This window comes from Pelmatolapia mariae, linkage group LG18 (genome assembly GCF_036321145.2).
Source record: "Pelmatolapia mariae isolate MD_Pm_ZW linkage group LG18, Pm_UMD_F_2, whole genome shotgun sequence".
NCBI classification, from domain to species: Eukaryota; Metazoa; Chordata; class Actinopteri; order Cichliformes; family Cichlidae; genus Pelmatolapia; species Pelmatolapia mariae.
The window spans coordinates 25,775,632-25,801,890 of NC_086243.1; the positions used below are offsets into that span (position 1 = coordinate 25,775,632).

At 40.2% G+C, this 26,259-nt stretch overlaps 1 protein-coding gene across 1 annotated transcript in view; it reads right to left on the bottom strand.

Moving 5' to 3' along the window:
- The window catches only part of st6galnac5a (ST6 (alpha-N-acetyl-neuraminyl-2,3-beta-galactosyl-1,3)-N-acetylgalactosaminide alpha-2,6-sialyltransferase 5a), a 64,046-nt gene that overhangs the window by 11,420 nt on the left and 26,367 nt on the right, over positions 1-26,259 (bottom strand). The window contains exon 3 of the mRNA XM_063462162.1: positions 11,741-12,153. Coding sequence (XP_063318232.1) covers positions 11,741-12,153 — 413 coding nt within the window. The remainder of the gene's footprint in view (positions 1-11,740; positions 12,154-26,259) is intronic.

The following is a 26,259-nucleotide window of genomic DNA, read 5'->3' on the forward strand; positions in this document are numbered from 1 at the left end:
TAGAGTCTCTCTGACTTACAGCATAAAAGTTAGCGACTGATGTTCTATACTGTTGGTAAATAAAACTACTTGATGCTCCCTATGGCAGGACTGCACTGCCACGTGTGTTTAGCAGCCTGTGTGAGACCTGCTGAATGAGAACATGCTGTAAAGCACTTTGTTGAACCTACAGAAGGTGGGAAGGTGCTGTATAAATGCAGACCATTTAACTGCTAAACGTCAACATGAGAATGCCAGTATTTAGTTTAAAACATAGCTTTGCCTACAGTCTCACAGCGTTACCAGCATGGTCTCATTTTCACAGTATAGTAGCAACAAAACCTCACAATGATACTGATCTCCAGCTCGCTGGCCTGTAGCCACAGCTGTAATCCCTTCCAACTAAAATTCATGCAGATGAGTTGAGCTGCGGTGGTCCAAAAACATTTTGCAAAAATCAGAATTCATCAAATCATCTTATGAAAATTTATTAGAAAATGCATCATAGCTCCCTCGTACACACTGTGAAGTGATTCAAATATGAGCTGATGTAGAAGGTTTATGCTACAAACTACAGCACAATTGAATCCTTAAGCTGAATTAGACTCAAATGTGGTTCTCATCGAGCTTCCCCTGCTGAACAGCTGAACTATCCTGAATAGAACTGTTATTGGTAACCAGTGGATGCATTAATCTCTCAGTGTTTGATGCACTTTTAGATGGCTTTTGGTAAATAAACACTGCAACTTTTACTGAAGCTTTATGAGAAAAAAAATAAATGGAGCACAGTGAATGAGGCAAAATGTGGTCTAACTAATGCATTAAATGCTTTTCCTCTTTCATAATTCAAAGTCCAACACAACTACAAAGGGCAGTTATAAGAGGAAACTATAAAGACCCGCAACCTCTAATGTATGCATAATTTTGGCAGATGAAACAAAGCTAAGAAAACCTTATGGTGAAAATGAGTCAGCTGAGGATACACCGACTTTGTCTGATGTTCTTAGACAATTTGTTTCGCATAATGTCACCATTAATTTTAGATTTCAAAACAAGTTTAGCCTGCATATTGCATTTATAAAATGCTCTGGTGATAAAAACAGCAATTCCAGCTCTGGCGGAGTCACGTGTACTCAATGCAAGTAGGGAGATGATGGGAAAAAAAGTGAATTGTTTTGACAGTAAATGCTAATGTCAACATATTGCTGACCGCAGGTGTGTTTTTTGCTATGATAACCAACTTGGTTTAGCCTGCTAATAATTTAGTAATTAACACCAATTAAAAAGTAAAGCCACAGACGGATTAGTGAACATGCCAACAAGGCTGGACTTTACCCGCCATGACATCACTACAAGGAGATGCAGAACGCAAAAGTACAAAGCAATGCAAGGAAACTAATCCATAAGATTACATAGAAAATATGTTAAACAAAGAAAGTTTGTTTCCAGTCAGTATAACTGAAGTCCTACTCAGAGATGATGGGTTCCCAGGCTTTCTGCTTCAGTTTCTGTGCGTGCTTACATAAAAGAGGCAGTCTCGTCAGGCGACTCTTCTTCTGCAGAAAATGGGCCAACTAAGTGCCACCTACTCCAGTTTGAGATATTGCAAGAGGTCTTATAAAGAATATAAAAATATATATAAAATGTGAAAGACATACTGGCGGTGCAAATAAGGAAAGAGGGGAATACCGACATAAACATCTAATCTTGTGAATTCAGCGTTTCATTTATTTGTTTACCACTTATTCTGAGCTCCACCGTTTTCGTCTAATGTGACATCTGCACAGGTGTGAAACATCAAACATTACAGACTACTTGAGAAGCTCCATCCCATAATGAGGGATACACAGAAACCACTGTACTGATTTAATATTCCCAGTGATATATAGCCTATAATTAGACTGATCAATTACCTGCAATATCTGCAAGTTGGCAGCAAATTTGCACCATGAATATCCATCCATCCATCCATTCACTTCCGCTTATCCTTTTCAGGGTCGCGAGTGGTGCTGGAGCCTATCCCAGCTGCCATAGGGCAAGAGGCGGGGTACACCCTGGACAGGTCGCCAGTCTGTCGCAGGGTTAACACATAGAGACAGACAACCATTCGCACTCACATTCACTCGCGCATTCACACCTATGGGCAATTTTGGATTAATCAATTAACCTATCCTCCACCATGAATATATTTACTTATATTTATATTTAACATATTTACTTATATTTATTTATATATTTATATTTACACGTCAGCTGCATCACCAACTCAATGCAGGCAAATACCCAGTCAAAGAAAGGAATCCATCTCCCACTCACTGCCTGCAGTCAGGAAAAGAATGAGTGAAAATGTGGCATTTACACACAATATTAAAGTGAAGCTCTGAACATAACCTGCTCCGGAGCCATTATGTGTTCAGCATAAGTTACCATAGTGATCCAGCCAGGTAAAAAGGGATGCACCATTGTGACACTGAAAACTCTGGCCCATTAATCTCTCTTTATAGAACACCCCTCAGGCAGAGTCACAAAACCTAAAAAAAAGAAGCAAAATGACACAAAACATCTGCAAACATATAGTAAAAGCTCTAGAAGATGCATAACAATAAAACAACTTTTCAACTTTGCTGTATGGTTTGTGGTCATTTACAGTATGTGTCTCTTTTAAGTTTTTGATGTCTTACTCCACTGTAGGAGATTTGGGGGTCTTTTACTTGTGTAGCCACAGGGCTCTGTTTCTCATCTTGGCTCAGATTTTGTCCTAGTGACAGTTTGAATGCAGAGTTTCTACCATTTCATCACTTCTGAAAACTTTCCCTCAACATCACATGCATCAACCTCTCTGCAGTGCTTCAAAAAATCCCAATCATCAAAGTGACAATGACCGTGAATGTCAACCACATCTGGTGCGATTTAGTTATGCACACATTGCGATCATTATACTGAAGCAACAGGATGCTACACGGTAAAGGTGTCAAAAAATTTTCTGCGCTCGTTCCTTTGATTCGTTTCCAAGCACAGTTCATTATAGTTTTAAAATGATGTGGCGGAGGAAAAGTGAGCAGGCTCATATTCAAACTCTTGCTTGAGAGCACTTTGACAGCATGCGTTCCTTATCTCCCGACCGGCCTCATCACCCTGCTGCTTCTCAAAGCTTGTTACTCCTTCTTGTCTGTTCCCACACATATGCATCAGCATCCGCAGCAGCCAAGGCTTTAACTTGGCAAGACAAAGAAACAAAGCCTGGGCCCTGATAAGAAAAGTCTTGACAAGAACAACCAAGCAGGCATCTCGAAACTCTGCTCGCCTGCTGTTGATGAGGTGACACATTTGGAGTGGAGGGTTTACCTGGCTGTTTGAAAAGGTGTTCAGACCTTCTCTCCCTCGTTTTCTCACAGATACAACAGTGCAGGGAGTTGGGGGGGTGGGCTTGTGGGGTATATGTCAAGCAAAAATCCTGAAAGAAAGCCCTGTTTAGCACCTAAACTTTGAGCATTTCTCTTTCTTAGGAAGGTGGCAGAGAAATGTCTTCCTGGGAAGGCAATAAGGGAGCGAGGAAATGTTACCAGTGTTTAAAGTGTATGAGAAGGCATTATAGACAGCACCCTAGAGCTTACCTAAAAAGTTAAACTCTGCTGTTTTGTCATGGCAAGGCTTTAAGTCTATGCTTTGATGCATTTTTAGACAAGCTGTGGTGCAGTGTCGGTCAGACTTTGATGTAAAAAGAAACATCTCAGAAAGCCAAGGAGTAGACTGCTGTGAAATTTAAGGGAACTCTCACCGAGGTCCGCACTGAAATAATTAATAAATCATGCAGAGATCTTCACTGGTTTTCTAATTTTCATGAAAGATTCTTTAAGACAAAATCAACAAGAATGAGTGTTTAAAAGAAGGGATCCACTTCAAAATATTGTTTCAGGAACACAACAAAGAGTTGAAGGTGTTTATTTGGCTTGATGTCAATCTGTTTGAGCACCTATGAGACAACAGTCATCACTTCATTTCAGTTTTATTCATCTAGTACCAGCTAACCAGTCATTTGAATGTGACATATGTTATAAGGTAGTTGCAGTGAGGTTTCTTACTGTTAAAAAGGGAGTTTTTCCTTCCCGCTATTGCCAAGTGCTTACTCAAAGGGGGTCGCTTGATTAATGGGGTATTCTCTGTGTTATTGTAGGGCCTTTACCTTACAATATAAAGCGACTTGAAGCGGTTGTTGTTGTGATTTGGTGCCATATAAATAACATTGAATTGAGCCAGGCTCAGGGACAGCAGTCATCTTCTTGGACTAGGTGCGAAGTGAGAGGCAGGAAAACAAAGAAGCTTACTTTTTCACAAAGAGCCAGGTAGATTTGGATTGTTGTTTTTCCCTTAACAAATAAAAATCATTCTAAAAACTACTTGTAAATTTTTTTTCTTAGCTCTGTACAGACATTAAGATTTCACCAACTTCTGAAATATTTTGCCTTGCTACTTTTATCCTCCACAGTGGGAACTTTTGAAGATACTCATTCGGTTAAATAAAAATAGCGGAGGACAAACATGCACTACAGCTACAGTAAATAGAGACTATAAACCCAGTCTTAGTTTGCTCTCTTCCTTCAAATCAAGCAAAAACAACCTCTTCAGGTACAGCCGCTCCTTATTTCTCTGTGGTCCAATAAAGCTTTGTGTTTGCTGGAAAAACGCACCACAAAATGGCTGTTGATCTAAAATGTGGTTGAACAATCCAGACCCACCAAATCAATCGGCCCACACTGGCCACAGTGTTATGAACAGTGACAACACCCTTTTGTGTGACTTGCTGCTTTATTAGAGTCTGTCCATGCAGCAAACAACACTGTCGACCCAAAGTGATGCTATCGCAGAAGAAGCACAGGCTTCTCATTTTCATTTAATTAAGACAGGACCCAGTTTGTCTGGAACATGCTGATTTGTTTTGATATGCAAACATGGCCACCGGGCTTTAATATAACAACAGCCCTGTCTCTCAAACACACACACACACACACACACACAAAGGCATACATACACACAAGCTCTTCTTTTGCAAATTTGAAAACTTTGAGAGTTCAAAGCACAGCATTTTGACACCAACCAATCTGTGGTGGATGTGTGGAGGTCTTAGTCAGAAGGCATGCAGCTAATCTCACTTAAGAAGTCTTCCTCATTTCCTTGTTTATGAACATGCTGATGAATAATGTGGTGTGAAATGTCAAGCTCTTAGCTTCAATGACTGTCTTTTTAAAGGACTTGAGGCAAGCTGTGAGTGGGACGACACATTTATCCCTGTGAAGGAGAGCAGTGCTGCTTCTCATGTTTACATGGTTTGGGATTGTAAATCCAGAAAAGGTACACATTTAGCTATAAGTTTAATTGCATGTTAAGCTTTCCTTTTTGAGTCTTAAAATCACATTTCTATATTTCAACATAAGATTTTACTTTCCATTGCATTTCATTCCTAATGAGAGAAATGACTTAAATCTCTTTGGGGTGAATGGAGTTGGGTTTTTTAGTTATATTTGTGCAATTGTGGTCAGAAGTTTATGATCATGAATGTCATGGTAATTTGGGGTTTTTAATGATTTCCTAGATTTTTATAGATGCTTGAAACTTTGTTACACACTAACATTAAGTTTCTGGAATGGTCGTCCCAAAGCCTCGACCTCAACCTTTTTAAAAATTTGTGGACTGCACTTAAAAGCCAGGTTGGTGCCAGGAAATCGAGGAAATTTGAATGAACTTCACCAATTATGCCAAGCAGAGCTGGTCAAATATCCAGCCAAAACTATGTTAGGAACTTGCACCTTGCAAAGATGCTTTTTGTAGCCATCAAGAAGCTTTTAAGGGATATTTAACCAAATATTAGTGCAAGTGTATGGATATATTTGAGCTGTACTTTTGAGTCTGTGTGGATCAGAGAAGATCCTAAATAAATTCAAACTTGTGCATCCAATTCGTATTTTTAAAGCCAATACAGATGGCTGCTGTTTATTTTTCCACCCTGGGAAAAGAAAAGTTTAAAAAAATAATTAAAAGCCCCAAATGACCACAATGATGAGTGTGTGCAAACCACTGACTGCTACTATACATATATAGCAGCTATACTGTCTTTGAGCCTATTATTGTTATTACTGTGTGAAGGTCACATACAGGTATGCTTTGCTGTTGTAAGTTCAAGCTGAAACATCTGTGAAGCATCATTATTTCATAACACTCCAATAAAGAAAAAGTATAAAAATATGTGAGTTCATTTTGTGTGTGCACAAGGTTATTTATACCTGACACTTTCATCCTGAGTGATTGCAGTGTTTAGGGTTGATTACTAATTTAAACTCCTTCACTTTTTCTAGTCGCCTCTGTATCTACTTGACTTCCACATCACGTTCTGTCTGATCACAGTTTCTCTTGTATTTTTTTATATCCATGGAAATGGCAGCAATAATGTAGCCTGAATATGTTTTGTTTGCAGTCTCCTTCCACATATAATCTTTTCCTACTACTGTACATTCCCCTCATTATATGTCTTTTCTAATGTTCATTCTCTACAAGCAGCAAACCTGAATCCTCGCTTCAGTTTGGTGTTGGACTGTAAATTGACTTCAAGTTCAGACTTTAGACTGCACTCTTCAATTCTGTGTGGGTCTAAGCTTTAATAGATAAATGTTGACATTTTAACTGAAATTTAAGAAGATCAGCAAAAATATTTCCTTCCACTGGTGAGTGAGCCCAGGCAAGCACTTTTACTACAACACAGAGTAGAAGGAGAACAAGTCTCAACAAGTCTTTAAACAATGAAAACCTATGTAGAAATAGTGGAAATCTCCACACCGCATGCATTGATATGAGGCACATCACATCTTTCATCAGTTTGTGTTGTTTGTGTGACCAATTACACCTTTATCTTGGTCATAATAGCTTAAGGAGTCCTGTGACATTTCATGAGTCACAGCAAAGGTTTTGCCCACCTTCAACCTGAGCAAAAGTCTTATCATCCAAAATAAGTGGAAACGTGTGGGTGTCTTCATGGCCTTTAAAGGTTACTTGGTTTGTAAATGTGTCCTATTCTTTTCATTTAGCAGGGAGCTTTTTCACTGCTGAGCCTGTTGAATATTCTCAAATTTTACCTCGAAAGATCAGAAGCTCTTCGTTTTGGGCACTTATTTATAAAAAGGCATACAAATCTCAGTTTAAGCACGCTCTGAAAATACCACTTTTAACTTGTAATTTATAAATCTCAAATCAACTTAAATTTTATTTCCCCTCACTGTTTTGTAAGTTCAACTTAGAAGATCTGTACTGTTACCTTAAATATCAGTTGCACTTGGTGATATGGGCTGTTACTGTTGCTCTTTCTTGCTCATTCAAAATGCCAATTCTTGTCCAGTGATCTGTCAGGGCTCTGAGCCAATCAGCCTCGAGCCCGTGATCTTTACAGATCTGTCAGTCTGCCTTTCAAGCTGTCTGTTATGTATCCCTCCTCTTTCCATCTCATCTGGCTTGCTATCTGCTGCCTGCTCTGTCTGCTCTGCGACACCATCGAGGGAGAACACCCAACTTCTTGGTAGATCAAATGCTGGCAATGAAGGACAACACATCTTTGGTTGGCAAACAAGGATAAAGACTTAGGATTATATCGTCACTGTAGCAGATAGCCTTGTTGATTTCTATAGGCTTTATCTGGCAGAGAACCCTATATGGTAACTTTGAAAGACATCAAAATTGTCCTCCCCAAACCTCTCTGTGGCTGTAGAACTATATGGACTTCTCTGCAAAAATCAGGTGATGTGACAGGTAGTGACATAAATGCATCTTAACAATCTGAAGTTCCCTGGAGCATTTCAAACTTCAGTGTTCTTCTGGAATTTAGGAAATTTTATTTTTCACCCCATCTACTCTTACATCACTGACCATAACATCGAAAGTAACAGTGGTAAATTAATGAAAGTCACAGCTTTTGTGGCTGCACAGTTGTTCTAATTTTTTGACATATGATATTTTTGTAGTATTTCTAGAAATTAGTGAAACTTTATGACATGAAAAGTGGTGGGACCGTATCTTCACCTAAAACTGGCAAGTCAATTTTCAGACATACATCAGATGCATTTAATAAGCCACACTTAGAGGTATTTCTGATTTTCCTCAGTTTTATGACCTTATAACAGTTTTTATTAGACTTAAATTGCATATATTGATATTAATTTTACTGTGAGTCTTATTACTGCTAATTGATTTAGTAATTTGAAATCTGTGACTTACTTAGTTTTGATTTAATTACTTCTTGTTATATTTACAATTTATATCTATAATGTTTTTTGTGTGGAAACACTGTTACTGTTAAAATGCACTCTTTTCTTTTGCAGCTGCCTGCTCTGCTCTTTTATGGAAAGACGGAGACTGTTGTTGTGTCAGCCCGTCAAATACCATGCTTTAGGATAGCACAACCTATACTTAGGTGTATACACATGCTCAATCAAGTTTATGAATTAAATTTCACCAAGTGACATGAAGTGGTTGCCTAGACGACTGGACAGGACTGTACTTTTATATTTGTGTTACATTTGTGAGCATTGTCAGTCATTAAAAATGTTCCTTTGAGTTTATAAGTTTTTCTTACATCTTTGACAAATACACTTTGTAGAAAATATTTTACTTTAAATAACTGAGGAACCATTGAGGGTAACTTCCATGACCTTGATTAGCAACATAGAATTTTTTTTAAAAGTCACAAAAATAACATAACCAATAATATCTCCCAATAACACTCTAGGGTTCAACTTTTTTATTTCAAAGTATGTAACATTATGTAGAAGTGTGTAGAATTGTGTAATTACACAATGTTAGGTAATTTCCATGGGAATAAAAACACTGTGGACAGATCTGCAGGCTTCATCTGCCAATCACTGGCAGATTTCTTGCAGCAGACCCTTTTATTTTGTTTTGGGAACCAGCGTAATGTTGCAGTAGAACAAGGGGAGTTGAGCAGAAGGACAGAACTACAAAGGTCACCGCAGACCGTGTTTACAACCCAAACTGAAACACCTCTACATAACCTGCAGAAAACGTATTACAAGTCAAAACGTTGCTTTAAAATAAACTCAAAGTTAAGTTTTGCTTCTGCTTACTGTAAATCCTGCTTAAGATCAAAACTGATCAAAAGTCAGTTTTATAAATGAGTCCCTGTCAGCTGTTCTTCACAGCTATGTAATTTGTCCACTGTTCCAGCTGTCTCCTTGCTCTCTGATGCACAGCTGCCCTGCTGTGGCTTTTCTCTTTTCCTATTTTTAACCAATGTTCATAAGCCATCAAAGCACGCTTCAATACGACTGCCAAGGTTTGATGTAAGACGCACTGTTAAAGGGATTCAACCTAGATCTTTTTGATAACTGACCTATCTCAAATCATCATATTTTACACTGCAGCTAGCTTCAGCAGAAACCACAGTTGGGCTGTTAACAATTACAACAAAGCATCATGGGAACAGAAAACACAGACAAGGGAGAAAAAAGTTATTTCAAAAGCTAATTTGACTCTAATCACCAGTTAAGGCTCATTCTAGCAATTTACCAGAAAGGATGCAGAGGGACACCTGCTTCCCTTCTCTCTTCTGTATGTGTTATTAAAAACTGCAGGATGTGGCATCATCCTACACCATATTAGTTCTCTTTACTGAAAAGGCATAACCTATAATTACAATTAAGCTTGCAGGGTTGCCGATTGCACGGTTGATTACCCAGAAACTCTGCTTTTAATGCTGCGTCCACAGGCTCCCAGTTCTTAAAGAACACGGGATTCATTTTCCAAATTAGATAAAATATTGCTTCATAAAGGTACGGGACATTTTGCATGCACAGAGCTTCTGGTAAATTTTTATCTCAAGCATTACAAAGATATAACACTAATATATTAAGGCTTTATTTCTCTCTGCTTCCACGCTCCATGGAGCAGAAAGGACCTCGAATAATTCTCACTGATGTTAATGCCTGGTGCTAGAAAGGATGAGAAACTGTAAATACGAACAATAACAGAGAAAGCCTGCTCACTGTAAACATTTACCATGATTGTAGGCACAGATTCTGAAGGATTGATGTCTGAGCCATTCACCAAATCCTCTGCTCGGCGATTTCCCCCACAGCATCTATCTTAAGCTGAAGTCAGATTCAATCTCCGATGGCACCCCAAACAAAGGCTCAGATAAAGCGACGGAGACACAAACAGTGTTTGTATGGGTGGGTTTTCATTAAGAGTTAATGGCCACAGGGCTGAGAACTCATCTCCGACTCATTAAAACGGAGTCCTTTAACACTGTTCATTTTGCAACTGAAACTCGGGGTAATTTTTAGGAAGCCATTAGGACACCACACAAAAGAAAGTGAAAGCTTGTTTTGTCACTTACATTCCTTTCTTTACTACTTTAAAGTAGATCCCTCTGAGACGCATTCAAGTAGTTTTGGAAATAAATTACAATATCTGAGACTTCTTTATGCGAGAAACTTGCACGTTCATGTTTCCATGACATCCAGGTTTACTTGCTAAAGTCTGTTTTTCAAACACAACACGGATTATGAATGCAGAGGCATGCTTTGCAACCACCTACTCTTGTCCATTTAGTTTAAGGGTTTCCTGCAAGCATGGTATGTACTGTATTACTAAATGCATAGCCATGGTTTGACAGACAAATACGCTTTTACAACACAAAACAAGCTGACTTTCATACGGTGCTGGAATAAAAGAGACTATTTGGGAGAAGGCATATGGTATAGTTACTATAGACTATGTGCTCTGAATGGGATCGGGCCAGATTTATGGTCCCACTTTTGTTTCTCAGCCTACACAAAAATAAGGATTGTGGAAGTTCAACCAAGACGTGTTTATAGTCCTCAAACAGCATTGTCTGTGACTCAAATGTTATGTGTAGGTTGAAATCTGATTGGATAAAAAGTTCGCTTGAACAGAAAACGGAAAAATCGGAGAAGGGTTCAAAATAAAAGACAACAAAGATCAAAGAAAGATGGCTGAGAAGAGCAAACGATGGCTGCAGAGGACAGTTTTAAGCATTTGGTTTCACTCCATTACAAGATGTTCTTTGCACTGTGAGTTTTGTCTTTTACATAAGCCCAACTAAAGGACCAACAACAGCACAGACAAACAAGAGAAGCCGAAGTTAACATATCTTTGGTCCCGCATGCATTCTTGCAATGCAAAAACTCCACATAACAAAAATGCAACACTATTCCAGCATCATTATCAGTAACATGAGCTCATTGTAAAGCATTCGCTGTCGATAAGTCTTGCACCAAATTCACCAATTTACTAATCTTTGTGCAATATGCGTTGGAAAAGTTTTGGACAAATTCACAAGAGAAATATGGCTGAATTTTCTGCTGATGTAATAGCTGAAGAAGCTGTGAAACTTGTAGCTTGAAAAGTATTGACTGTGCTGCCCTGAAGGTCAGATGAATCACACAAGTGAATGAAATTGGTAGTGACTGAAAATCTTTCCTTGCTTTCGATACAGTATGTGGGAGGGACTACAGCCTAGTGGCATATGGTTGATTTCCACAGAGAAAGTGACATGTGAATGTTTGACTGATCAGATAGTAACGCATTTGTACAAACTATAAAAATCAACCTGTTAAGTTTGTTTAAGGGCAGAATGATTAAAACTTTATAAAACTGATTAAATATTAATTAAATTATAGCTTTAGCTGAACTATTATTAGACTTCTGATGATGATGGATTCTGATGCAGTGACGCCCTCACCTGTCCTTGCCGGTCTCCTTCTTGAAGAGTTCATCAAACTGCAGCATCTTCTGCCAGGAGATCATGTAGACTTTGAGCTTGGGCAGCACCTCTTTCATGAGCCTCAGGTTGTTGTACACTAGGCCCTTCCCATCATGCCTCATGTAATTGCTAGGGCCCCAGAAGATAAATACTGTGTCCTGGCTGGCGTTGAGCAGTTCGTTGCGACTCCGCAAGACCCGCTGCATGCTGGAGTGTGCTATGACACGCAGGGAGGTGCGGCGACCGACGTCACGGGCGTAACCTCTGGCGGTGGGAGCGTCGTTCATGCGGATCACGCACTCGGCTCGGTCGATCTCTTCACCCCGACCGCCTCCAATGAGGTGACCTGAGCTAGTCACCAGGGCGCAGGTGTGGCAGTGCATCCTGAGAGGCTGAGTGAGAGAAGAGGGCAAAGAAGAAGAAGAAGAAAAAAAAAAACAGGAAGTAAGCAAACATGAACTTTCTCACAATATTTGGCTTCCACATCCTTCCGTGAATACCCCTGAAGCACAGCAGCAGAATTTCTCTGTTAGTTTTCTGCAGTTATTTGTTTGAAAGTCTACAAACTCTTTTTTCCACAAGTCAAAAACGCTGTGAAGTTCTGTTTAGCCTTGGTTTATACAGAGAAATGCAAAGCAGACAGAAATGCACACCTAGGGGAACTTTGGTAAAAAGCTTCACAATGTGTTTGAGGCAGAAAATGCTTTGTTGACAAATGGGTAGCGACAGAGCCTCCTGGGTATATGTAGCTTGTCATATTGCTTTGCGATTGGTAGAAACCCCGGGGTCTTATAAAGGATTCACCTTAAATCTTTCTCTCACTCCCACACAACAGAAAAATGTGTGTTTACCTCCAAAACCAACACCAAGATGCAGAAAATTCACCTGCAATACTTTATGGGAAACTCACAAAACATTATATTGTTAATAAAATACAGCACACAGGACAACCATGTCAATAGAAACACAGACTATCACAACAATATTCATCATTATACTGACAGCTGTAAGGATAGCATAAATACTGCTTTTGCCTGATGAACATGAGGGTATTTACAACATGAACATATTTATTTGAATTCATTTCTACTTTGTAGATGGTGTTTTTCTTCTTGCTCCTGTCCATATATGAGCTGCCACAGCAGAGCTCCTTTTTTCTTTTGCTCTATTATTAAAGCAGCCGATTATGTTCATTTCCAGGCTTGTATTCTTGGACTCTAATACAGCTGCTTTTCACAATTCACAGTTAGAAGCATTTTTTTTAAATTTTACTTTATGCTGAGCCATGGTGCAGCATAAAATAAACAAGCTCCCTTGCCCTCCCTTTACGCCAGCTTAATTCTGATAAAGGAAGGATGGCGAAGGGTGTCAAAACTGGCTTTAATATTTGAAACTTTGGCCATGTGTTATACTAATATCCATCCCCGTAACAGTATATGACAGAGAATAAGGAAAATAAGTAATTAATGAATAGCGAATGAATAGGTCTCTTGTTCATTTTAAATTACATCTGTGTCTATGACTAAAAACATACAACACCACGGCTCGCTGATGTAAGTGTGACCTCTTTTTCACTACGGCATGCACATAAATCATTTGCATAGCCCTATTTATATATGTAAAGCTGCCCTGCATGTTGTTGGTATGTATGAAGCTGCTGCACATATGCTTTGCATGTATGTGTGGGCATGTCTGTGATTCCCCTCGCACTGCCACACATACACAGACACACACCACTGCACTGAAAATCAATGATATGCAAACCAGCCCTGCAGAGCCCTCTAATGTGCCCTGAAATATCACCCCAGCTGATACGTGTGGTAGTTATTTACACTCTTATAGCCATAACAAATTTACATTTTCTTGGCATTAACAAGAACAAATGATAATAGCCTGATATGTGTGGGGGTGGAGCGGGGGTGGAGGAAGATGTGCCATTATCGTCGTCATCTGCCGACTTTGACTTAGTGGCAGATTAGTGGCGGAGCGGGCTCATCTGTTTAATGAGACCTTAAGGTGCAGGGAGAAAAAAAAAAGGGGGGGGGGGAGGTGACAGAAAGATGGAAAAGAGGCAGGAACGAAAAGAGGACCACAGAAGAGGTACGGAAATCAAGGATATGTAAAGGAGGGAGAGAAAGAGGGCCAAGAGAGAGATGGATGGAGGCACAGAGAGCCATGCTGGTGCCACTGTGTTTGATGAAATGTTGAGCTAATGAGGTCCTGGTGGTCTACATCATCACCAAGAACAGCACCAGCATCCATCAGTTCCTCCCGTCTTCCCCTGGCCCTTCCTCTCCCACCTGGCAGAGCTTTGACAGCTAATCTGGCTGAAGAGCTGCGACACCAGCGGAGCAGGTCAGAAATCCCATTTTTACCCAGGGGCTTTTAAGTGGCTCCACAGACCTTATTCTCTCCTCCTCTGTCTCACGGAGCATTTAAGTGGGCCTTGCTGGCCAGAATTGGCCTCTTTGGGGAGCTCGGTCAGGCTATTACTAAGAAATAAGCTGCATGCTCTGGACGAGGTTCTCCATTCCAGCCGGAATTACGTGACCCATCCAATATGGTGGTTCTGGGTTGAGGCGATAAAGTCCAGGTAAACTGTGGTTTACCTCGAGATGGGACGCGAGCGCCTGCTGACTCCAAAGAACCGAAAATATCTTTCACATCTAATTTATCCTCGAAACCCTCCTGAAATTCGAACTCCATTTAAAGATTCATGCAACAAATGGTTTATAATTCAAGACACATCTATCATTTATGTCTTTGAAATCGCTGCCTTTGTTCCTCCTTACTGAACAAAATGCCTTTGAACATAATTAAAAGATATGCTACATTTAAACTCTGAGTGTTAAGAGTTTTTCTTTCTTTTATCAGTCTCTGGTTACAACACCTGATCAAAGCTGTGATCAATAATGCAACTCAGTGAATTTCCCAATCCTGATTATGTTTTGTCTTACCAGCAGTGGGAAAAAGACACAGATGAGGGGAAAAAAATCAGAAAAAGTATTTTCTGCTGTACCATAAAACAGTCTAGCTGCTCTGATTAAAAGCTTTTCTGATTTTTCCAGGAATCTTTTTATTTTTGAGATAATTCAGCAGAATAAAAAAAAACTATTCCACTGAGCCACAGTTTCTCTATAAAAGGGTGATTTGATATAAAGGCTGGGAGGAGTCGTTCTGCAGTAGGTATACGACAAACTGTGCAGTTCTTTAGGGAGTGAAAGGTAATTTTATCCAATTTCAATGGTACTTCATATTTTCCTCCAGCACAATTTAAAGGAAAATAGTCTACTTTTAAGCCAGTAGTCATTCACCAATCAGCTATTACAATAAAACCAGCTGACTAATACTGTGTAGGTCCCCCTCTTGCCACAAAATCACCGAGGCACCTCTGGGAGTTATGGCGATTTCCAGTGGTTTGTAGCGCTGGTGACAAATCCTTTCAGTCCAGTGGGCATGGGAGGGAGGGCCTTCTTGGCCTTTAACAATCTTTGAGTAGGTGTTGTGTGTCAAAGCACCATTTACATACCAGCAGTAAAGCTTTACCAGCAGAAAATTGTAATGTTATTCACTTCATCTGTCAGTGGCTTTGCTTTTGTGGCAGTTGGGAGTACAATAATTTTAAAAACTGCAAAACACTGGTAAACACTAAACTCTTGGCTCCTGACTGTTACTCAAAAGCAGTGTGTATCTGGGGCCTCTTAACATCTCACACAATTTCATTAAAAAAGGTAGCATTTCACACACAAAGAAAGATTTTTTAAAAGTCTAAAATGTTCGTCTTCATAGCTGAACATGACCTGCCGATGCTTTTTTGTTGTTTCACTTACATCAGTTCTCTAATAAACCTTTAAAGGAACCACCTCAGTCTGTAGGCTTACTTGTGACTCTTTGAGTTTCCAAAAGTAGAATGAGAGGCAGAGCCTTCAGCTACCAGCCCGCACTCCTGCGGAAGCAGTTCTGGCTTTGGGAGACAGACACTCTCTCTACTCCTAAGATTAGACTTAAAACTTTCCTTTTTGATAAAGCATACAGTTAGGGCTGGAATCAGTTGACCCTGAAGCATCCCTTACTTATCATGCTATAGGCTCAGGCTGCTGGGGGTCTTCCTGCGATACCCTCTGCATTTCTTTTCCACTCACCTCTTTTCACTCCCCAGGTGTTTATACACCACAGCTGTATGTTGTTAAATTTGATCTCATCTCTCACACAGTCTGTGTTTTGTTGTCTGTCCCTATCCTCTCTTTCTTCTCTCCTCTTTCCCCTCACTCTACCCAACCAGTCAGAGCAGATGACTGCCTCTCACTGAGCCTGGTTCTGCCAGAGGTCTCTTCCTTTTACAAAAGGAGTTTTTTCTTCACATCATCGCCTGGTGCTTGCGCATAGAGCATCGCATGATTGTTGGCTTTTTTTTTTCTTTTATATTGTCCGGGCTTTACAGTAACACTGATACATCAGGGATTTTCCTAAAAACTACTTTTCAGACACTTACACAAGAAAAAACATCAGCAAACAAATCATTATTATTTACATTTAATAGTCTCAACTTTCACAATGAGCAGTTGTTTACAGTTCGCAGCTCCCTCTAGTTGACCTTCACTTTCCTGTCGTTCCCTCTCTGCAGCACTGCTTTTGCTACCTGCTGTGCTGCAGCTATTAGAACCTGTCCTCATCCTCAGGGTGTCAAATACTGGCAAGGTATCGAAGCCAAAGGACACCTTGCGCATATCTCTGAGACGCCAGCGGCTTTGGCAAAACTGCAATATTTGATGCCCTTGAAAGAAGAACGTGCTGGCAATTATAGCCATGCCGTCTGAACTGCCAAAATGACTTTGGCCTGCTGAGAATCAAGCCAATCTAATGGTTTGAAGAAATCTGATTTTCTGTTTGACATTTTACCAGTTCTCTCCAGGTAGATTTCATTAGTGACAAGTGAGGTGCTGGATCCAGTGAAATAAGTGCCGGTCCCAGTCTGGGAGGCACCAGCTCCTATTCTAGCAGGATCTGGGACAAATTAAGCCCTGCAGGTGATGATGTCTGCAGAAGAGGACATAACAGAGAAGTTTAGAGCTCAACCTCTCTTATATTAAACCTTCATGACATCCTGAGAGCTTGTTTAGATTTTTTAAGCCAATGCAATGACTAAGCAACAATAAAGAATTTTTATCTATGTATTATTTCAAGGAAACTCAAGGTTTGCAACTAACTACTGATTATTTAGTAATGGTTATTTTTGCAAAACAGATTCTAATCGTATTTGGTGAAAGTTTAAATCTAAAACAACCCATAAAAAAGGATAAAACTATTCCAGCATAAATAACTTCCATTTAAAATCATCTCACGTATAAAAGGTTTTTTTATTTTTATTTTATAGTAAGGTTTTTCTCAGAGAGATGAAGGATAACCTTGTCCCACTTGTGGGACTTGCCGTGAACCTGCCGTGTTTTTTTTTAAAGCCCATCCATCCACAGTGTCCTAGTAAAGGAACAAAAACAACAACATGCACACAGACAACAGCCAGTCACTGTCTGATCTGTGCTCAACCTGCCGGAGCGACAACCCAGAGCGAGGAGGCCGCCCTCCTCGGTTTCCTCATTCTGTCTGCATCTGAACACTCCGCTTCCACCGAGCCTGTCCTTCACGGGGCTGCAGGAGCCATCAGTACCTCCACACCACACAACCCGCCTGACTACCTGACCCGAAGAAAACATGGCTGTCAGAGCTGGGTGGGGGATTAACTTTGAGGGATGGTGGAGGTGATGAAAGAGAGAAGCAGTTCAGCTCCAGACCACCTGGGGAGGCGTGAAGAAGGAAACGGAATAGCTGGGTGGGTATTTGGGGGCCATTACGGTCTGGTGTTGAACTGAATAAACATGATGTTTGCCATTCAAGATATATTTCTTGTCATATTAATGTCCTTTTGATCTTGTGTGTGAGTCAGAAGGCTGGCATTATTGAGTGGCATTTGCAAAGTATATATAAGAGAATATAATTAAATAGAAAGAGGAATACAAGCCGCGGTGGACTCATATAATCACTTATGATTACGGTGTGATTGTTGTTGAAAAAGACTGTGCGGCGCAGCTACCCTGATTGGCTTCGTGGTCAGCACTCACAGCCCCTGGCTGCCCATGGGTAACACAGGCAATAATTGGTGGTTAAAACTCACATGGGTCTTAAGGGGGCATGAAATCAGCTTTAATTCCTCACCCGACTCCCTTCCACCATCCCCCTGCTCAGCTCTGTCCCTTGAGGAATACTTACACTGCACTGAACCATTACGCCTGACGTATGCCATTCCCTCTCAGAGCGGAGAAATAGCATTCAAGTGTTGTTATTGATTTCATGTGCATGAATGCGATGGGAAGGGGGTTGGGGGGCGAGCGAGGGCTTAGCGAGGATGCGGGGACTTCAAGGATGCGAAATGGAAGATATGGCCGGTAAATGTGAGCAATGAGAGGCAGCAATCATCCAGCCCAGCGGGATGCTGTCTGGCTGTCTGGTATTGCCCAGAGATGCTACAACAGAGCAGAGCCTTTTTAGCCTCCTCCAGGCTGACCTTTAGGCTTGTCAAAGATCCCTTTGTTTTCTATAGCCTCCTCAGAGGAAAGCGTTCTACAACAGTCAGACTTTAATATTAGCTTGAGGCAAAAATGCTCATGAGGCCTTCTTAGAAAAGAGCCGAAGGGGAAATTATGACGTCAATTTAAATCTCTTTTTTGCATGCCATCCTGCTAATGTAGACTGTGAAAGTGACTTCTGTCTTCCATGGCTCATTAATGACTGATGGGTCATATTTTATATTGTAGTGTCACAGGGGTGAGAGAGACACAGCCTGTAGCTGTGCAAAATTTAAAGACATTACAGACATTAAGGAAGGCGTTACAGAGCCAGTAGAAGCAAAACCAGCTGTCTGAAGCTATAATTTGGTCCTGCCCCCATCAGATGCGAAATATTTATCTGTGCATGTGATTATTTTGGCCATGCCAAGTCTACCACCTAAAGAGTCATAGCACTTGCTTTCGTCCTACCGACCCACATAAGCATTCCTCAAGCAACATATATGAGTGTTTTTACTCCTGAGGATCAAGAAAGTCAGTATTTGAAGCTAGACGGTGTGTAGCTGGTACACATACTGAATTTTGCCAGTTTCACATTTATTCCAAAACTAATACTGGTTTAGGTTACCACGAAAAAAAAAAAAGTTAGATACATCATAGAAAGCTTCATTTACAGAAGACCAGGGAGCCAACTACTGACCCATCCATAAGTGACATCACAAACGCATATTCAGTCACTTTAAAACACAACTGCAGGTCATAAAAACTGATTTCACATTACTGGTCACCACAGCCAGCTGGAATATACTACATGCTCCTAATGTATTGTTATAGTTATTGTTTAGAGAGGGCCAGCCACCGAGTGTCCTGCTGTAATTTTAATCAGCACAAACTGGCAGAATGTCAGCACATTTCTGAAAGAAAAACAAATACAAGTCTCGACTGTTTTATTGCAGTTCTGATAATTAATGAGTAATATTGCTGAATAAGCTAAAATAAATATTTTGCTGTGAGTGGGAAAATAATTATTTTAGCCATTTAGCTCCATTCTCTCTTTTTCATTGAGAACTACCTCCTGAGTTTCCCGGTGAACTGAAGCCAATTCCAATAAAACAGGAATAATAGGAAACTGGAAATGAATGGAAATGAATAGGAAGTAATAGAATTAATAGGAAATCAAGTCCTCTGTATAGAAGCTCTGCTAACACTAGTATCATAGGGCTCTGACAATGATTTTGCCAACATTGCTTATGAATAGCACATTTCTTTTTTTACATTTTAACTAACAGTTACCAATTAAAGTAATAAGACCTGCTAGGGGTTTTGCTCATATTTATCACAATTTGAATAATTGAGAAATTGAAACACTGATTTGGTAACGATGCTGTAGGGAGGTGGGGCTCAATACCTGACTGCTTCAATCTGCATATCAAAGTATGCTTGGCAACAAGTGTCACCTCAAGGTGTTATATATTATAAGGCAAAGACCCTACAATAATACAGAGAGAAAACACCAACAATTATATGACCCCCTATAAGCAAACGCTTTAGCAACAGGAGGAAAAAACTCCCTTTTAACAGGAAGAAACCTCCAGCAGAACCAGGCTGGCATCCTAGACCTATTGCATGTATCTGTGTAGCCTGTATAATTATTGAATGTATGTGAATGATAGCTAGACTAGGGAAATCAAAGTAGAAAAGAAAAGCACTATATAAAAACCAGTCCAATTACAGTCATAGCAAGGAAAACACTGAAGAAAAAATCTTTCACTAGATGGTAAAATAGTTATGTGAGACCGAAAGTCAAAATGACACTGGAATCTGTGCAGCCATGGCTAAATATGCAGCAGAAACAAACCATTACAAATAATCTTCCAAGCAAAACAAATAGAAAAAAGCCATCTGAGGTCAGTTGTTCTGGGCTAAAGAAATAATAAATCTCACTGGGATTAATCCAGTGTATACAACAAATGATAATACATAATTTTATCATTCATTAAAATAGCCCATGAAAAAGGCCTAAAATAAATGAATAAATCTGATAACCAACAAGAAAAATACCCTAAAATTTGCTTCATTTCAAAGCTTGTTCCTGCTGCGAGCAGCAAAATGTGCAATTTATGATATGGGATGATTAGAAGGAGAAACCGATGAGGGCAGAAATGGAAGGAGAAATTGGGAGGATAAATAAACCTTTTTTTTTTTATTTTAAATAGGGATGGTGAGCATAAAAGAGTGAGTGAACAGAGCATAAGCGAACAGAGAAACAAAACACCAATTAGAGGCTGTAGGAGCAAAGGAGGAGCGGACTAGAGGGGCGGTACGGCTGCAGTTACCAATTAGAGTAAAATCTCAACAGCTGCAGGCAACGGCAGAGTGGAAAACAACGAATTCAGTTATGTCGGTAAAGGCTGTGTATTCAGAGGGGGAAAAAAAAAAAAATCAAACCTGCTTCTATTGTGCTGATGTGCGCTGACACACATACACTGGGAAAAAAGAGACACTCCAGCAGGTTGAGAGCTGCAGGGCAGAGTCGATGTAGGAGGGCTTGTTTGGAGCTGTTTGTCTGGCTTGCACGTTTGACCAGTCATTAGGGAGAGCCGAGGTGGGAAGTAAGCCGAGGACTAATGAAGACGGGAGGAGGAGGAGGAAGAGGAGGAGAGAGTGGATAACGAAACAGGAGCAATTAGGGAATCCGGCGGTCAGCAGTCATACTCCAGGTTGACAGCTCCTGTGGCTCTGATGCTCTAGTCTTAATTAGGGCAGAGTTTTCAGTGTTGATCTTTAAAGAAGACGCCTTTGATGGAGGGCAATTATCTACTCCAGAAAAAAAAAAAAACCCAACATCTGACCTAAAAAGAGAGTAATGAAAATTCACTGATGGAGGCTGAGAGTGTTTTTTTTTTGGATAAGTGACGTGGCTGATGATCTTGTTAGAGGAGTACTAGTTGAAATGAAAGCTGATATCATCGAGAGTGTTTGAAGAATAGAAGGCACCGGTGGCGGAGCTCTGATCTTCAAAGCACGCAGTAGTGTAAAGAGAGCCCTTTACTGTGTGGTGTGTGTATGTGTTGGGATGGGCGGGGGGGCATTCAACACTTACAGTGTCTACAGAGCAGAGATTTAACGTGCGTGTTTGCGATCAAAGTAACCGTAAACGTGTACGGCTGTAGGGTAGGGATGCAACAATTTAGAGGACATCATTCTAAGTCACGCAAACACCAACAGCAGCAAAATACTTCAGTAGCACTTTTAAACAACAGCAGCAGCTGCTTTCTAAAAATCAAGTTCAGGAACAAAAATACTTCAGACTCACAAATTGAACTACTGAACCCACAGCTCAATAGCCCAGCAAGTGAAAATCAGAACCTTGTGCTGTTTTAAATTTGTAAAAATGGCAGATGACAGAAAAGACTGAATTTGGAAGAAATAGTGGGTTAGACAGAAACATTAAAATTATACATTCATAGTAAAAAGAAAAGACACCCTTCTGCCAGTTTTAAGGTTTAAATTTATCAGGACATAATAAAGATAAAAAGGTCCTCTGTAGCTCTTAAAATGAGGTAAATACAGCATAAGATGAACTGCAAAACATCAGACACATTCCACTATGTTATTATTAATTTAACAAAAATTAAGCCAAAATGCAAAAGCAGCATGTGGGAAACTAAGTGTACCCTCACTGATTCCACAGGAATTAAAAGAGTAAGTAGCAGCCAGCTACTGCTAATGAAATGCACTTAATTAATTGATCATCTGCAAGTGTTGAACAACTCTATTGCATTTAGATGTGCGGTAACAAAATGCCAAGGAGCAAAGACATCAACAGTGATCTTAAAGAAGCAATTGTTGCTGCCCATCAGTCTGGGAAAGGTTATAAGGCAATTTCCAAACAGTTTGAAGTCTGTCATTCTACAATGAGAACGATTATTCACAAGTGGGAAAACATTTAAGACAGTCATCGGTCTCCAAACAAATTCACCTCAAGGTCAGACTGTGTAATGCTTAGAGTCACTGAAAAAAAAAAACCCAGTGAAACCAAAGTGAAGAAGTCTGGCCATAATGCCCATTTGGCTAAGGGCAAAGACAGTCTATCAGCACAAACACCTCATACAAACTGTTTTCCGGAGTGGTGAAGGGGTGATTTGGGCTTGTTTTGCAGCTATGGGACCTGGACACCTTGCTGTCATTGAGCCAACCAAGAAGTCCTCTGTATAGCAAAGTATTCTAGAGTCAAATGTGAGACTAAAGCTCGACTGAAACAAGGTAATGCAACTAGGGCTGTTCGATATAACGATATATATCGGATGACGATATAAAAACGTCTATCGTTTCTTCTTACGCTATCTGTGGCTACAACCGTAGCTTGCCTCCACCAGTGTATGAATGTGAGAGTGAATGAATAATGGCATTGCAAAGCGCTTTGGGTGCCTTGAAAAGCGCTATATAAACCCAATGCATTATTATTATTATTATTATTATTATTATTATTATTATTATTATCGTTTGTTTTGTGGTGTCGCAAAATAAACTGTTTATGGCAATATTTTTTTCATCGTTTTGATGGTCACTGTAGTGGCTATATTAATTTCTTAAAGTTCTCTCTTTCTCTTATATTTTATATAACCACACTACGGACGGACAAGCACCTGTTTTTATGCGTTGTCGTTAGAAACAACGACGGTAACAGCATCGCATGTCCGCTTGTTTATGTTCCACATAAAACTTTCACAATAAAGCTCAAGATCCTGTTGAGACTTTTCAAAATAAACTGAATCACGTGAAAGAGCAGATTATTTACGTATGAGAAGTAAAAAAGAGCCGCCAGGTGTTAAAAAAATAAACCTTAGACTAAAACGTTAGAACAGGCTTTTACCCGCAGCACGCCGTGTAATAAATACCCACAAAGAAAACGGCTGCCGTTACAACTTATGTCTAAAAATGTATAGTTTCATGCATCGGTTAAAACACTCGACTCCAGCTACATGACGCGCAGCTGGAAACACTTCCCGCAAGACGAGACATTTACAGAAAATGTTACATTTTTGTGATTTATATCGTTATCGGACGATAGAATTCTTATATCGGGATATGAGATTTTGGTCATATCGCACAGCCCTAAATGCAACAGGAAAATATCTACAGCAGCAAATCCTCTCTGATAAAGAAATTAAAAGAGCACTTTTTAATGAGACATTATGTGGCAAGAGTATGCAGTCAGTTCCAGGCAGGGGCCCCAACGCTCGCCTGCTCTGAATCCAAAGAACACCTCTGGGACATTATGTGTCGGTCCATCTAACTCTGCCAACTTGCACATCAGACTGTCCAGGAGCTCAGTGAGGCCCTGCTCCAGATCTGGGAGGAGATTCTCCAGGACACTATCCATCACCTAGGAGCATGCCCCAACACTGTTAAACAGGCATGCAAGCATCTGGGGCCATCCTTTCATTTCTACCCATCACCCAGTCCATCAGTACAGATGTTGCCCAGTATTATTATTTTTCCCACTGAGTTCTGATTTGAGATCTTGTTTTTTCTAGTAGTGTACAACAGAATAGCTAAAAAAAGAAAGTATCAAGATGTTGCAATGTTTCTGTCAAAGTCCAGACGTCAGCCTGAATGAAATGCTGTGACAGGACCTTAAGGGGCCTGTGGATAAAAGAATACCTGCAAATCTCAACGAACAGAGGCAACGTTATAAAGAAGATTAGGCCAAATTCCTTCACAATGAAGTGAGAGGCTGATAAAATCATACCGAAAATTAATTGCAGCTAAAGGTAGTTCTAAAAGCGACTGAGTCACAAGTGTGCTGAATTTTTCACACCCTGTTTCTGCATCTTGGCTCATTTCTTCATAAATAAATAATGACACGATGTAATATGTCATGTTTTGTAGTTCATCCGAAGGTTAGGGTTTATTTTCCTAATTTTAAGACCTGCTGAGGAGCAAATGATTTTTGATGATTTTTATATCCCGACACATTAAACATTACAACTAAAAGAAGATGAACTTTCATCTAATCGTGAGTGTGCATTAGAGCTGCCATACACACACAAGCTTGTCTGGATGTGACCTGACAGAGGTGCATGTGAGAATGCAAATGTCCGATACAGTCAGATCAGATATTAAACCTTGTAACAAGCTAGCTCACAATAGCCAGTGTTGGGAAGGTTACTTTTAAAATGTATTCCACTACAGAATACTGAATACATGCCCCAAAATGTATTCTGTAACGTATTCCGTTACGTTACTCAATGAGAGTAACGTATTCTGAATACTATGGAATACTTAATATATTATCATGCTGTTTACAACTACGTGAATGTACTATTGCTGTGATTTATTACTGTTACTGAAGGTCCGAAACGTAGTAAAGGGACCTCTGGCTAATACGTCGGGTTAGTGTCGGGCTGGTAGCCGAAAACTAGCTTTACTTTGTTGTCTGGGTCAACTTTGCTTGCGGGAGACAGAGAGAGGCGTTGAAAGGCTGCTCCAACGGAACTTATTGTTTCCGGAGGAAAACACGAACACAGTGTACAGTTGAGTCTTAATAGCTTACTTACAAATGGGCTCGTCAGGCACTCTTCTTGGCTGCAGTGGTTATTATTATATTTACATGCTTCCAGCTCCCGTTTTTGCTCCGTGACAGCTCGGACTTTTCCTTTCTCTCCCTCCCTCGCTCACAGACACATAACGTGTATGACAGTCCATTCTCCCTGCAGCACGGACTACACTGCCCATCAGGCTACATTCTTTAGAGCTATGCCTGTAGCATTCTGCCTTTTAGCTTAGCACAACAACAACAACAAAAAAGCGCTCTCTCACCCAGGAAACAGGCAGAGAGAGAGCGTCACCCTGTAACCATGGCAAACGTAACACTGCCGCCTGGAACAACAAAACGTAGCTGTCAAACAAACCCAAACAATCCTGACCCGCGACAATATGAAACAAGGAAGTACCGCCGTGTATTCCATTTATTTCACCAAAGTAACTGTATTCTGAATACCACCTTTTTAAACGGTAACTGTAACGGAATACAGTTACTCATATTTTGTATTCTGAATACGTAACGGCGGTACATGTATTCCGTTACTCCCCAACACTGACAATAGCATGTATGTGAGAACAGCTCAAGCAAAGGCAAGAGTGGGCGTCGTGTCTGCTGCCAACTGCACGCTCTACCCAGGAAACACTCAGACCTGAACCAAATTGGTGTTTCCAGTAGTGACACACATCTGAAACCATTTCCTTTCTTTTCCTACATCTGAGACCGTTTCTCTCGACGTTGTCCGGAGATCATGTGTCAAAAAGGCTACAGATAAATTGGTAGTCAACTGATGCAGTCGGATAAAGCAGTTAAGAACTGAAATTGTGTCTCTCACAAGTTACAAGTTACTATTTTATCAGCAGTGAGGTATCTAGAGAGAGTAGCAACAGACAGATGACAGGTCTTTACAATGCTACAATGATTTAAATTTCATCCTGGAGGAAAACAATGAATTCCTTTTTGTCAAGGGTCTGCTCCACAAAAATGTTACACTTTTTTGATGATTGAATCACACAATTGAATATCGCTTAGGTTTAGAGCTTTCCTCAAAACGGAAAATAGCACAATTGTAGTTTTCCTGCATTATCAAATGTGTTTCAAAGGTATTTTCAAGATGATCTCAGCTAGGAGAACGAAAACAGTTCCCTTCTGGGGTCATGCAATAACTGATGAATCCTCAGAAAAGCATTACACTACCTACAACAAACCCTTAATACTCAAAATTTCATGCCTGTCCAGTCTAGTTTTTGCCAAGCTGCAATATTTATGTTTTATGTGAAGTAGTCAGCGTTCCCTGCTTCAAAATAGGACGTCTAACAATGCTGCATTAAAAAAACTGCATTAGAGTGGGCGTGTTGTTTCTAGTGAGACAATGAAATATGATTGGGGCA